Here is a 13,870-nt window from a genome sequence, read left to right on the forward strand (position 1 = left end):
GACTTGAGGATTTTTTTTTTTACAGCACTAGAGGCCTTTATTTTTCATTTTTCGACAGTAGGCAGACAGGAAAGAGGGGCAAACGTTCGGCAAAGGTCACCGGGTCCAGGACTCGAACCTGGGACAGCCGGATCGAGGACTATAGCTTCTGCACACGGTCGCGCGCTTAACCCCAACACCACCAGCGCCACGCCTGACTTGTGGATTTTTTATATAAATGTAAATAATATCAACTTGAGCAGTACTGATCAATCCAGCCAGTAAAAACTGAGTGCAGCTTCCGGTGAGGATTAAATTAGGACAACCCCACATTTATTCCCACTTAAATTTTGCTAAAATGCCTCACACACATGTCAGATCAGGTCCACAGGATGAGAACAAAGTTACTTAACATTTTGAAGGTTTGTTCTGGTTAAACCTCAGACATCTAGTTTGGTGCTCCTGCCTGCTAAAATGAGAGCGAGCACCATGGTGAGATCCGAAGAGCCTTCTGAGAAGCTTCAGAAAGAAGATTGTAGCAGCTTCTGAGTCTGGCAGGTGATTTAGAGAGACCTCAAAAGAATTTGAAATCAGCTACACAACTGTATGAAAAATAGTTCACTAGTGGAAGGTTTTCAAAACAACTGCCAACAAGCCCAGCTCTGGTCGTTCAAGCAAGTTAGGCCTGAGAGCAGACCGCAAGATGTCTAATGAAGTCTTCAAAAACCCTAAAATATCATGTCAGGATCTACAGCAGGCTGTTGCAGCTCCTAATATGAAAGTGCAATCAGAAAAATTACTGCACAAATTCTGCTTTCATGGGTGGAGTGCAAGAAAAACATGAGGGCCAGACTAACGTTTGTCAGACACAAAGTAGACAAATGGGCAGACTAGAATGTTTTTTTTGAGAAAAAGAACATCATACCAGCTGTGAAGCATGGACCTGGAAGTTTCATGCCTTGGGGCAACTTTACAACAGCAGGATCCTGGAGAGCTCGCCATCATAGAATCCACCATGCATTCTACTGTGTATCTGAGTTTGTTTAAGGAAATTTACAGACCATTTGTAAAAATGAAAGCTGAAGCAGAACATCATGACGATGACCCAAAACTACTTTTGCCAAGGGCTGGTTGAGGATAAAGAAATGGAAAGTCCTGGACTGAGTCAAAGTCCAGATCTTGACCTCATTGGTATGCTGTGGTTGACTTGAAACAGGTGGTGCATGTAAGAAATCAAGGAAACATCTGAGCTGAAAGTGAGGAGCAGGACAGACCTTTCTCAGATCAATGTCGGAAACTGGTAGGCGGTTCTCAACGGATTTGCATGTTCACTATCAACCCAGGAACCATCCAGACTCCAGCTGATCATAAACAGTAAATGCAGGAACAGCCGTATTGCTGACCATATACAGTGAAGTGACCTTTACACCACCGTGGTCTCAGACGGCCGAGAGAGAAGCCCCTGCTTCCATATCACCATCTTCAACCTTGCCGCACATTTGCAGCTGACCAAATGGACGAGTCAAATGTTTTATGGTCTGACGAGACAAAGTAATGATGGAGCGATTTGGCATCATGCTTAAGCTATGCTTTGCTGCATTTGACAAGGTGGATGGAATAATTGACTGGCTTTAAATTCTTTCACTTCACTTCAGTTGGGTCAAGAGGACAATGACCCCAAATACAATTTAAAACTGGTTTGAAATTGATAAAGCAGACTAAAATTAAACGTTAGGAGCAGATTCATCGTTAACACTATTTAAAATGTATGAAATGTTTAAAAGTCGACACCAGGAAACAAGGCAGTTTAAATAAACACTTCCAGTCCTTCCCAGAACAGACCAAATATCCTACCAGAATTGAGCTAGGACTTTAATGAGGACTACTAAAGGCATGTCATTTCTCTGTGATCTGCTCAGATGCCCATTTCCAAAGATTAATGGAGATGTATGCATATTTTTGACTGTTTTAGAGCACAAATTACTATTGGACGACTATGACACATGCAGCTGTGAAGCTGAAGGAACATGGCTCTGTTGTTTTAAGTTGAAAAGAACAAAAGGTACAGTGGTCAATAAGAGGCGTATTTTATTGCAAACTTTCAAAAAGGAGGCAGCTTCAATGTAAATAAATACAGGTTGATGACAGCAATTCACCCAGCAGCATTCATTCATATAGTCACTTCATACACGGTAACCCATGCCTTTAAATAAAAGAGTTCATTTACACTTTGAGTAGCAGGAACATGAGTAAACTCCACTTAAATTTAATACAAAACTTTTCCAAACTAAATATCAACACAATTCACAGGTCTGTATCATGGCTGCCATGAAGTTCAACTTCATTTATTTACATCAACAGTCCATTTTATTCTACCAACAGGGATAAAACGTGTCCTCAGATAACTTCTTTACTCATGGATATAAACTCTTAACCTGCTAAACCATCATATGAACTATTTATTGATTTAAAAAAAACCAAATCACAGCCTGGAGAGCCACACTTTCATTCTGCTGACAGAAGCTGGTATGAAACACTGTTTCACAAATGTTTGAAAAGTGGGTGCTGCAGAGCTTCAGCAGCTGTGATCCTAGTAGAAGGGTTTAGGTCCAGCAGACGGTCCAACAGGTCAAAGGCCTCATCAGGTACCCTGTCCCAGCCCTTATCATCACCCACTTTGCTTTCTGACAGGGAGCTCTGTGGGGTTGGGGCTTTGCTGCTATCTGGATGGTCTTGGTGTTTACAGGGAGTTTCTTCTTTGTGTTGCTTGAGTTTAGGGCCATTGGGCTGATATGTGGGAGTATCATCTTGGACCAAGTTTTTACGGGTGGCAGGTGTCTCTCCGCTTGCATCTGGAACCAGGGTGGTCTCAGCTGCTGACCTCCTTCCTCTTAACGTCTCACACAACGTCCTGAGGTCCTGACGAGGAAGCTCCTGACTGCACACCACTGCTTTTCCTGAAGGAATGTCAAGCAACAGACCAGTTTAATGTATAACTTGCATCAATTTTAAACCTTAAGTAATTGCTTATAGATGGAGAAAGGTTAATACGCACCAAATGTCTTTGCTGCCCGAATGGTCTCCATGGAGCCTCTTATAGTCATGATCTGTGTGAGTGCAATCAGATCATCGCTGGCTTTAAAGAAGGGGTAACGGCCACTGAGAAGGGAGAGCAGGATCACACCGGCTGACCACACATCTATGGCTGCAATGTAAGATATCATGACAGAGGTGTGACCATTAGACACAAGAAGAAATGAAGAAGAAGAGCTTAATTTGCTTTCTTGGCAGTTTGAAATCTGCCAGCCTTATCTGTGGTGAAAAAAATCCACAATGCCCAGACGGAGTATTCATACTATGAGGTTTATTATATTACAGCCACAAGCAATGTATTTTATTGTGATTTTATGTTCAAGACCAACACAAAGCATTGGATAAATTGCATAAATGCGAAGAAGGAAAATGATACATGATTTCTGTTTTTTTACACAAGAATAAAAATCTGCAGTGTTGAGGATTTGTAGTCTGAACCCAATATTTGCTAGAACCACCTTTCCCTGGAATTACAGAGGAGGGCTGGAGTTAAACTGAGAATAAATGACAAAAAGCCCCCATTAACCAAATCGGTAACTTCTTAAGGTAGTTTCTGATTCTGAAGGATTTTATTTAACCATACATCGTTGTTCTTCCACTTCATTCTACTATGTGTTGCTACATCATAAAATCCTAATGAAATACATTAAACTTTGTGTTTGCAATGACATAGTTTATTGGGAACAAATACTGTTGTAAAGTACTGTTCACTATGGCAGTAAACTTGTTAATACTTGTCTTAAATACCAACCTGGGCCTTGGTTGGGACATTTTGTCAGGACTTCTGGTGCTCTAAAGCCTGGGGTCCCCGCTCTGGGTGCTACCTGTTGCTTTCTAAAGTCAAACACACACATAAAAAAAAAAAAAAACAACCATTACATACCAACTAGTTAACAAATGTGATGTAATGGGCCTTTTCCTTATGCAGCTGATATTAACCCTATAATATCCTAACTTACTTGGTAGTTCCAACAATATTCATTGCTATGCAAAACATAAACGTGTTTTCTTCTCCCTGACCGTTTACCTGGCCAAGCAGACATTGCAGATCTGATCAGTAAGGTAGCAGTTACATGTGAGGCCCTGCTGCATGCTCATCTGTGTTTTCTGACTGCTGCTTGAGGTCCTGACAGCCAGAAGGCCCTGATTGGCTGAAGGGTATTTGTAGCTGGCAGCATCATCAGTTTTCTTGGCCTTTACCAACTTGTAACAGATAAATCAAGAAAATCTCAAGTAAACTTGTGGAAAAGTATTTAGTAATATTTTTAAGGAAACAGAACATACAAGAATTTCTAACTTTACTTGGCAAAACCAACAAAACTACTTGCAGTATAAGTCTGATAGCTCAAATCTATGTATAGATTTTCTGACTGTACTTAAACTTCTTATTCTTTCAAAAATCTACTTAGATTTCTTACTTCAGTCTTGAGTGCAGCTTCCGTACAGCTAGGGGGCACTGGTGTGCAGCTGTTCAGATTTCTCTCTCCAAACACCGGCCGAGGAACTTTGCGCAGTCCTGCCAGATCCTAAAACAAACAAGCAAAAGCAAACACTTGAGTGCAGGAAGAAGAATCCAAACAAGATATAAAATCTAATACAGAAGAAGTTGTTAATACTGCATATTTTTGTTGTTACTAGACAAGAAAACAGCTCAAATGACAACAATCAAATAGCTCAGTGGAGACACCTTTGTGAGTTTTGTTTGAGAAAAGGAGGTGGTGGTGGAACGTGACTTTTTAACCAGTGCTTTCCCAGCTGCTGAGGGGGATGTGGGGATGCAGGAAGTAGAGGAGGAGGAAGAAGGTATTGATTGCTGTGGAGGTGGATGTAGTGAAGTTGGAGTAGTGCTGGTCATTTTGAGAGGGGGATTAGGACGTGCTCTGTTTCTTTGTACAGGTTCCCGTTTCCCTGAAGGCCCTCCACCTTTCTGTGACGGCTTCTGTCTCACCACCTTTAGCATCTCAATCTGGGTGTCAGAGGTGCCCTGGGCCAAGCCAAAATCCACTAGCGCATACCTACATACACAAATACAGTAAAAATGGATAATAAGAATTTGCCAGATTGTTTGTACTCTCCTGAAAAGAAAGAAACATCTTTATAATTCTGCAGGGGTGCGAATACAGCTTTATGGTCCCCTCTAACACCACTGGAGTAAATACTTTACAACCAAAGGTGTATGAGGCAATGCAACTATTCTCTTCCTCAAATAATCCAGACCAGAAAAATCCAGCCCATCAGAACTATGTTAGAAAAACAACCATTGATCACAATGTAATGAAGAGGACTACTTACATTTTGTGCTTCCTGTTGTAGAGGAAATTGTTTGGTTTAATGTCCCGATGAATGATCCCAAACTGGTGGATGTGTTTCAGAGCCTTTAACAGATTATAGATGTAAAGACGGACCTCTTCAAAGCTCAGCGACCCAATGATGTCCTGATGAACATGTTACAGTTCAGTTACAAGAGCCAACAACGGCATCATTGCACCAAAAACATGTCAGACTTTCTTAAGGTTTTCAGGAAGTTACATTTAATACGTTTTAGATCTTTTCTAAATCAGTTCTGATTTAAATGTAAGACCAGCATGAATTATTAAAAGTGACCCAAGAACTTACTCAATAACTTATAGTTAAATAGAACTATGTCAACTTTAAACTGAGTTTATAAGATCTGGCCTGTGACTTAAGTGCTTTTCTTGATTTCAGGGCCTTCTGCAAGGGGAAAAAACGTCCTTCAACAGAGCTTATTGTATGAGATGCAACTATCAGGCTTATCCGTCTTTCACACTGACTACGTTCTGTGTCTGCTCCGCCATTGTTATAAATTGTGCCAGGCAGCAATTCACAGTGGAGGCGTTTTTGTGTTCAGAATCCATTCATGCATCTGTCAGAAAATACAAGATACTAGAAGACTGCTTCTACACATACAGAAACATATACAGGTCCTTCTCAAAATATTAGCATATTGTGATAAAGTTCATTATTTTCCATAATGTAATGATGAAAATTTAACATTCATATATTTTAGATTCATTGCACACTAACTGAAATATTTCAGGTCTTTTATTGTCTTAATACGGATGATTTTGGCATACAGCTCATGAAAACCCAAAATTCCTATCTCACAAAATTAGCATATTTCATCCGACCAATAAAAGAAAAGTGTTTTTAATACAAAAAACGTCAACCTTCAAATAATCATGTACAGTTATGCACTCAATACTTGGTCGGGAATCCTTTTGCAGAAATGACTGCTTCAATGCGGCGTGGCATGGAGGCAATCAGCCTGTGGCACTGCTGAGGTCTTATGGAGGCCCAGGATGCTTCGATAGCGGCCTTTAGCTCATCCAGAGTGTTGGGTCTTGAGTCTCTCAACGTTCTCTTCACAATATCCCACAGATTCTCTATGGGGTTCAGGTCAGGAGAGTTGGCAGGCCAATTGAGCACAGTGATACCATGGTCAGTAAACCATTTACCAGTGGTTTTGGCACTGTGAGCAGGTGCCAGGTCGTGCTGAAAAACGAAATCTTCATCTCCATAAAGCTTTTCAGCAGATGGAAGCATGAAGTGCTCCAAAATCTCCTGATAGCTAGCTGCATTGACCCTGCCCTTGATAAAACACAGTGGACCAACACCAGCAGCTGACACGGCACCCCAGACCATCACTGACTGTGGGTACTTGACACTGGACTTCTGGCATTTTGGCATTTCCTTCTCCCCAGTCTTCCTCCAGACTCTGGCACCTTGATTTCCGAATGACATGCAGAATTTGCTTTCATCTGAAAAAAGTACTTTGGACCACTGAGCAACAGTCCAGTGCTGCTTCTCTGTAGCCCAGGTCAGACGCTTCTGCCGCTGTTTCTTGTTCAAAAGTGGCTTGACCTGGGGAATGCGGCACCTGTAGCCCATTTCCTGCACACGCCTGTGCACGGTGTCTCTGGATGTTTCTACTCCAGACTCAGTCCACTGCTTCCGCAGGTCCCCCAAGGTCTGGAATCGGCCCTTCTCCACAATCTTCCTCAGGGTCCGGTCACCTCTTCTCGTTGTGCAGCGTTTTCTGCCACACCTTTTCCTTCCCACAGACTTCCCACTGAGGTGCCTTGATACAGCACTCTGGGAACAGCCTATTTGTTCAGAAATGTCTTTCTGTGTCTTACCCTCTTGCTTGAGGGTGTCAATAGTGGCCTTCTGGACAGCAGTCAGGTCGGCAGTCTTACCCATGATTGGGGTTTTGAGTGATGAACCAGGCTGGGAGTTTTAAAGGCCTCAGGAATCTTTTGCAGGTGTTTAGAGTTAACTTGTTGATTCAGATGATTAGGTTCATAGCTCGTTTAGAGACCCTTTTAATGATATGCTAATTTTGTGAGATAGGAATTTTGGGTTTTCATGAGCTGTATGCCAAAATCATCTGTATTAAGACAATAAAAGACCTGAAATATTTCAGTTAGTGTGCAATGAATCTAAAATATATGAATGTTAAATTTTCATCATGACATTATGGAAAATAATAAACTTTATCACAATATGCTAATATTTTGAGAAGGACCTGTATAACAGCAGCAATGTTACCAGAAAGTGCACGGTACTAATGAATGCAAGATGTATTTAGCAGTAACTGCTGCTCAATATATAACATCTGTGTTTTTGTTAACACCTGAATCTAACACCTGTAAGGGTGAGCGCGCTTGTGTATACAAGGTTTCTCCATACAAATATGCAATGGTGAGTGTGAGGAGCCACAGACCTGCCCCCCTGGATCCAAGACAGACACATAGAAGATCTGACCCACAGACATCCAAAGGCTCCCCACGGGAACCCCAAGAGGACCACCGCTGGGACTACTGCAACCCCATCAGAGAAGAGCAGAGGAGAGCCCCAGGGGAACCACTCAGCAGCCACAGTGCTGTGACGGGACGCATTCTGCCCTCCACCACACAGCGTGCCGCGACGTCAAGCCTCCCTCTCAATGCCACCCCAACCTCCGCCCACAAGCACAACAGAGCAGACACCACCGAGCACTGTGTTCATAACACACCCCCTGGCCCCACACTAAAACGGGACAAACGGGACAAACTCACCACCATGCCCAACAGCTCAATTTCACCTTCACCACACAGCTGATTCAAATGCCGGTGATCCCACATCCAAATAGAGGACATAACCCCCCCACCCCACACGCTGCAAACCCTCCATGCCACCCTCCAGCACGCCGCCCCGATTCCCCTTCCAGTCGATCACTATCTCTGTGGACAATGGGATGGAAGAGGGCTCTTTGTCATGCCGTAGCGCCACGGAGCCGGTGTGAATTACTGTGCTGACTAGAATGGCTTCCATTTGTGACAGAGAGCAAAACACACAGAAAACAGAGTCAGTGCGAAAGAAGGGTCATCCAGCCTAAAAATGATCCCCGGTTTTCTTTGGGGCCTGGCCTGCTGACTCTGATTTTGACCTACCCTGATTTTCTTCCAAAGACTAGAACACATAAGAAAGATCTGCAGCAGGTTCTTTGATAGAAAGGTTTGAATCCAACTGAAAATAAACATAATACAAAATTAACCCTAATCATGAACTCCTCCCCAACCTTCATGGGATTCCTATTAAACTCAGAGTGTATCAATGGTCATGAGTTTACAGACTGAAAATGGTTTGAGTTCTGAGTTTGAATGTATTTAAACTTGACCTACTAATTACCAATCAGAAGCAGTCAAATAAAAATGGTCAGACACCAATCTCTGGTCAATTGTTTAGTGCATGGTTAATAATGGGCTTTTACGTTTTGTCAGAGCATTAATTATACCAGAGTCCTCAGCCAGAGCTCAAAAATTACAGAACAAACAACTGCTGAAGTACTTTTATCATTTAATATAGATATCTGGGCATACATATTCAAGAATTGTAAGGCTTAAAACCATGTACAAACCACAATAGCTTGATGCTCCATGTAGGGCATTACAATGACCACATGGTCCTCCTTCCTGAAGCAGTACGTCACTCCCATCACATTCTCTCTGCCGCTGCAGGAACAGTGGCAAGACAGTGCAAATTTATCAAGACTGAAATGAAAATGTTAGCCACCAAGAAAACAACAACACATTAACCAATATTAGTTTCCAAGTTATAAAGAGTTCAACTGTCTCCAGTACATTAAAATTAAATTGTAACATTATATTGAAAGAACACATTTTAGGGAGGGAGGTAAACAGTGCCGGACCCACCCTGCCACAGTTAGACACTGAAGTTCAGCAGCAATGCGTGTCGGATGGCTGGTTGGGATGACATGCTTCAATGCAAACATCTCTTTCCTCCCATCACGCATCTGTGCTTCACCCAAGTACACCGAGCTGAATGTACCTAAATGCAGACACATAAATCTTTCTGAGGATTTGAGTTTTTACTTAATTTAACATGGATACGTTAAATTCAAAAATAATGGTTCTTTTTAGCAAAGAAAATATAAACCAATGTAGGAAAAGGGAACCATGTACCTTCTCCAATTTTGTCAGTGATGCGAAACACCTTGGCAAGCTGAGGGACAACTTTGTACAGGATCTCTATGTCCATCTCCACATCCTCTGAACATCAACAGGAAAAAAAAATAGAAGAATAGTGGAGACAGTGCTGTGAACCGAAATGTTCAGCTAACTTTCAGACATACAGTGCCTTGGAAAAGGTGCTCTGGTTAGACGAGACTAAAATTGATCTTTTTGGCCACCGAGGAAAACACTATGTTTGGCACAAACCCAACACATCCAAGAAAGAACACTATCCCAACATGACATGTGGCAGCATCATGCTGTGGGGATGTTTTTCACCAGCAAGGGAAACTGGTCTGAGTTGAGGGAAAGATGGATAGTGTTAAATACAGGGATATTCTTGAGCAAAACCAGTGTCCATCTGCCTGTGAGTTGAGACTGGGACAGAGGTTCACCTTCCAGCAGGACAATGACCTGAAGCATACTGGTAGAGCAACGCTTGAGTGGTTTATTCTGCAAATTAAATGGTTCAAACTCTCAAACAACCCAATTTAATTCCAGGTTGTGAGGCCAAAAAAACATGAAAAATGCCAAGAAGTTACTGTACAGTGGGTTCAGAAAGCATGTGGCTCTGTTGCAGTCTGATGCTACAAATTATTTCAGTTTTTTCTACACACTCCATAAAAAGAAAGTGGAAAAATTCAATTTATCAAAACTGAAATAGATTTTTTTTTACAAATTCAAGCACACCTGAGAGCTTTGTCTAGCTACTCTGCCATAAAACCCAGATCTTCTGGTGGCCCGCAGTCATGGCAGCTTGAAGGAACACAGATACCAGCAGGGTGGGGCAATGTGTTGACTACATTTGTGTTACATTCATGTAGACTTTTTTTAAGTCAGGTTTTTAGTTGGTTTTGGGATGACTTTCAATGTTGGCTTTAATGTCAAAAATATTTTTTTCTGCCTTATCGGACAGCAATATGTTTGGGATGGATTGCGCAAATGAACATTTGGAATTTATGATAAATTTGGAAAAAGAAATTCATAAATGCCAATTCTTTAAATAAAGTCCCAGTACCTTTATATCATATATGTAAACTCGTTGGTTTATTTACCGTAGTTCACTGTCTTTTTTTATTTTAATCTCTCTGTGATTGTAATTAGTTAGTTGATAGTAGGTTTAATACCCCCTGCTGTTGCACGTCTTTGCAGTTGTGTAATTAATCACTTGACACTACCTGACTGCGTCTAAATTCGGCTAAAATAAATTCTTGACTGCGATCGAGGTTGGTTCGGCTTCCCTCACACACTTGTGAACTCAAGCCTTCCCACCTCATCACACGCTGCAGACAGACTGCAGGTAGGGCAGACTAAAGGAGTCGGGGAGGAAAAAAAATAAAATAAAAAATCGTAAAGTGTAGGTCCAATGGACCAGTACTGGCCGGCGACACACTGTTGTAGGAGTATTGGCTGTTTCACTTATAAATTATTTAAGAATTATGAGGACAGCTGTGTTCTTAGGGCCTTTCAGTGCAGCTGATTTGTAATATTTTGTACCAGATATGTACACTGCAGCAATCCTTTCTCAGATTTCTGCAAGCAGTTCTGTTGACCCATTGACTTGCTGTGTGCTGTCATCTAGAAAACCGTCTATAGACACAAATGTGTCTTTCCAAACAGTTTAATTTACTCTAGCTTTTAAAACAACAATAATCGCATGCAGCGGAAGGAATGCCAAATGTTATTCATAAAGACAAATAAATGTATTATTTAGGTTTTGTATTTTTTTATTGAACTCACAAAGACGTATAAAATACTGTTTTAACTTTGTCACCATGAGGTACAGAGAGAAGATTTAGGTGAAAAAGAGCTACAAAAGCATCCAGCATAAAACTAAAAAAAGGGAAGAGAGTATGAATACCTTTAGAAGCCACTATATCCAGGAACAGTATTAACACAGATCCAATTACTTTCGAATTTAACTTATATTGAGAACAAACCAGACTGTGTCTTGAAGTAAATAAACTAGAATTGACCACAAATTACAGAATATTAAAATGTTTGTGTATCTCACAGCACAGTTGTCATGAAATTCCAGACTCACTTGAGATGTTTCTTTTCTTGTGAGTTGTGTCTGATTTCAAAATGGATCCCTCTAAGCTGATGTGCTCAGAGCAAACAGGAGAAAACTCCATCTGTAAACCAGAGGCAGAAATAAATTCACTCAAAACATTCAGGTTTAAAACTTTGTCAACATATGTTCGATTTTCATGATGTCAAATCATACAACTTCAAAATTAAAACCACCCTCAGTGAGGATTTGCATTCAGCAAACAAACTGTCTGGTTAAAGTTAGATACGGCTGGGTAAAGTACAGCAAACAGCTCACTAATTTGTCGTTGCTACAATAGAACAAGTTAGCCGCAGCATCTACAGCAAAACACAAAGAAACTTACCGCTTTATTTGGCTGTTAGGCGCTGCAGAACCGAAAATACGGGTTTCTTTAATCCGTCATATAGCCATGAAGTACTTCTTTATCAATCTAAGGTCAAATTGTAATTTTTGTTCTTGTAGAAATCGAATAAAACACTTTATTCTAACTTTGACAGAAGCTTTTCCGCCAATAACAAACTACGCGCTAAAACTGACGTCGGCACATCTCGCGATGAGTCAAGCGTGAATAACGTGATTTGTGCAAGCGATGTAAAGACTTCTTCTGTTTTTATGGACGTTGGCTAACAACTTCCACGTGCAATAGCGCCACCTTCTGGATTGGAGTGTGGACCAGAAGATATCTTACCATCATTATATTCTTGTTAAAATCCTTTTTGTCAAAAAATTTTACAAAAACTATATCCTCTGATGTTCTTATGAGTAACCCTTATCCTTAACTTATTCTTATGAAGATTTCTGACAAATATGTCTCTCTTGTAAATATTTATTACACTCTTAAGATAAGCTCTAATGTTTCCAATAATTGCAATATCCTGTAGCATGTTTGTTAATTATTTTAAGCATGCTATTTAATCTTGTATGATCAAATCACATTCTTGATATAACATCCTCTTCTTTCTTTATCATATGACACTTTCTAAATTTACCTTTCTTTTGAATTCATCTAGCCATGACCTCTATCCCACCGCTTTTGCCATTCCATTATAACATATACTTTAACTATTGTCTTAACCTCATTTTTGCATTCAACTTTACAGCGTTTCTCTTTGCTACCCTTCTGGATGACAGCAAATCTGTTTCTGCCAATATCTGCAGAAACCCACATTACCTTGACCTCTGTGCCATTATTTTATACTGAAAACTGAGTGATTTATTTTTAGTATAATATCTTGAGTCTTAAGGTCTGAATACATATACTGAACACTTGTTATTGCATTACTTGAGATGCAAAGACTGTTAAACAGATATTTAGTGCTGGGAGTCCACTGTACTCATGTGCCCAATTTGTCCATAGCAAATCCTGTCTCCCAACAAGACAACATCACAGTGTTCAGTCTTCTGGCAAGAAATGGTTATGATGTTGCAGCTCTAATCAAAACAATGTTTATTTGTCTTACTATAGTGTGGGGTAAGGAAGCTCAAAAATTCTACAGGGTGTTTCTGTCTTTGATATAAATTTTAATTATCCTCTCATCAGAAATGGATGTTGATGATAGATAATAACTTTCTGTGTTCTACCTCACAAATTCAAAAAACTTCAAAATTACGCACAATATTACCCACTGAACTACAAAATTTGAAAATATATTCCTAAAACTATAAGATGCAAATTTCTTCTGTAACATGTAGGTGGAAACACTAGACTTGTTATTGATATTTAACAACATCCAACTTTTACCAGTAATGTGCTATGTATCATTAACCTGGAGATTATTATGGCATACATTTATTTTCATGGAATAAATAAAAAAAGATTTTGTTTGCTGTCCTGTCTTTAATGTAAAATACTAATTTAAAATTAATATGTATCATGAACTAAGCATAAAACCTTTTCTTTCTGATCAATCCCTTGATTTTATTCCCCCAGTTTTTATTTGACTTATTGTATGTTTTATTCATTCTTATTACCGTTCACTATTATGTTAAACTTGTTTATAAAACAATAAAACAATACAAAATATAAAAGAACCTGCTTATTACAGATACAATGAATAAACAAGTGAACATATGCTTTGTTTATTAAAGACATGCATAAATACATTCACGTTAACAAAGTTTGATTTAGAATATGAACATGTGATAATATAACATGTGATAATATAACTCAATGTACAAATACAACTCTGAGAGGTTTGTGAAAGAAAACCGA

At 40.0% G+C, this 13,870-nt stretch overlaps 1 protein-coding gene across 2 annotated transcripts; it reads right to left on the reverse strand.

Annotated features, from left to right (window-relative positions):
• Positions 1 to 2,050: 2,050 nt before the first annotated feature.
• cdc7 (cell division cycle 7 homolog (S. cerevisiae)) lies at positions 2,051 to 12,227 on the reverse strand. 2 transcript variants are annotated; one of them, XM_047367450.1, is made up of 12 exons: positions 12,002 to 12,227; positions 11,650 to 11,740; positions 9,558 to 9,644; positions 9,288 to 9,423; positions 8,993 to 9,086; positions 5,365 to 5,507; positions 5,024 to 5,087; positions 4,491 to 4,598; positions 4,100 to 4,275; positions 3,824 to 3,906; positions 3,035 to 3,184; positions 2,051 to 2,936 (listed from the first exon to the last, which is right to left on the reverse strand). In XM_047367450.1, exons 2-12 carry the CDS (start codon positions 11,738 to 11,740, stop codon positions 2,521 to 2,523), a joined length of 1,548 nt encoding a protein of 515 aa, XP_047223406.1. In that variant the 5' UTR covers positions 12,002 to 12,227; the 3' UTR covers positions 2,051 to 2,520. The 2 variants fall into 2 exon arrangements, with proteins under 2 accessions (XP_047223406.1, XP_047223404.1); XM_047367448.1 differs by having other exon boundaries at positions 4,760 to 5,087.
• Positions 12,228 to 13,870: the final 1,643 nt, after the last annotated feature.

Source organism: Girardinichthys multiradiatus, chromosome 6 (genome assembly GCF_021462225.1).
Source record: "Girardinichthys multiradiatus isolate DD_20200921_A chromosome 6, DD_fGirMul_XY1, whole genome shotgun sequence".
NCBI lineage: Eukaryota > Metazoa > Chordata > Actinopteri > Cyprinodontiformes > Goodeidae > Girardinichthys > Girardinichthys multiradiatus.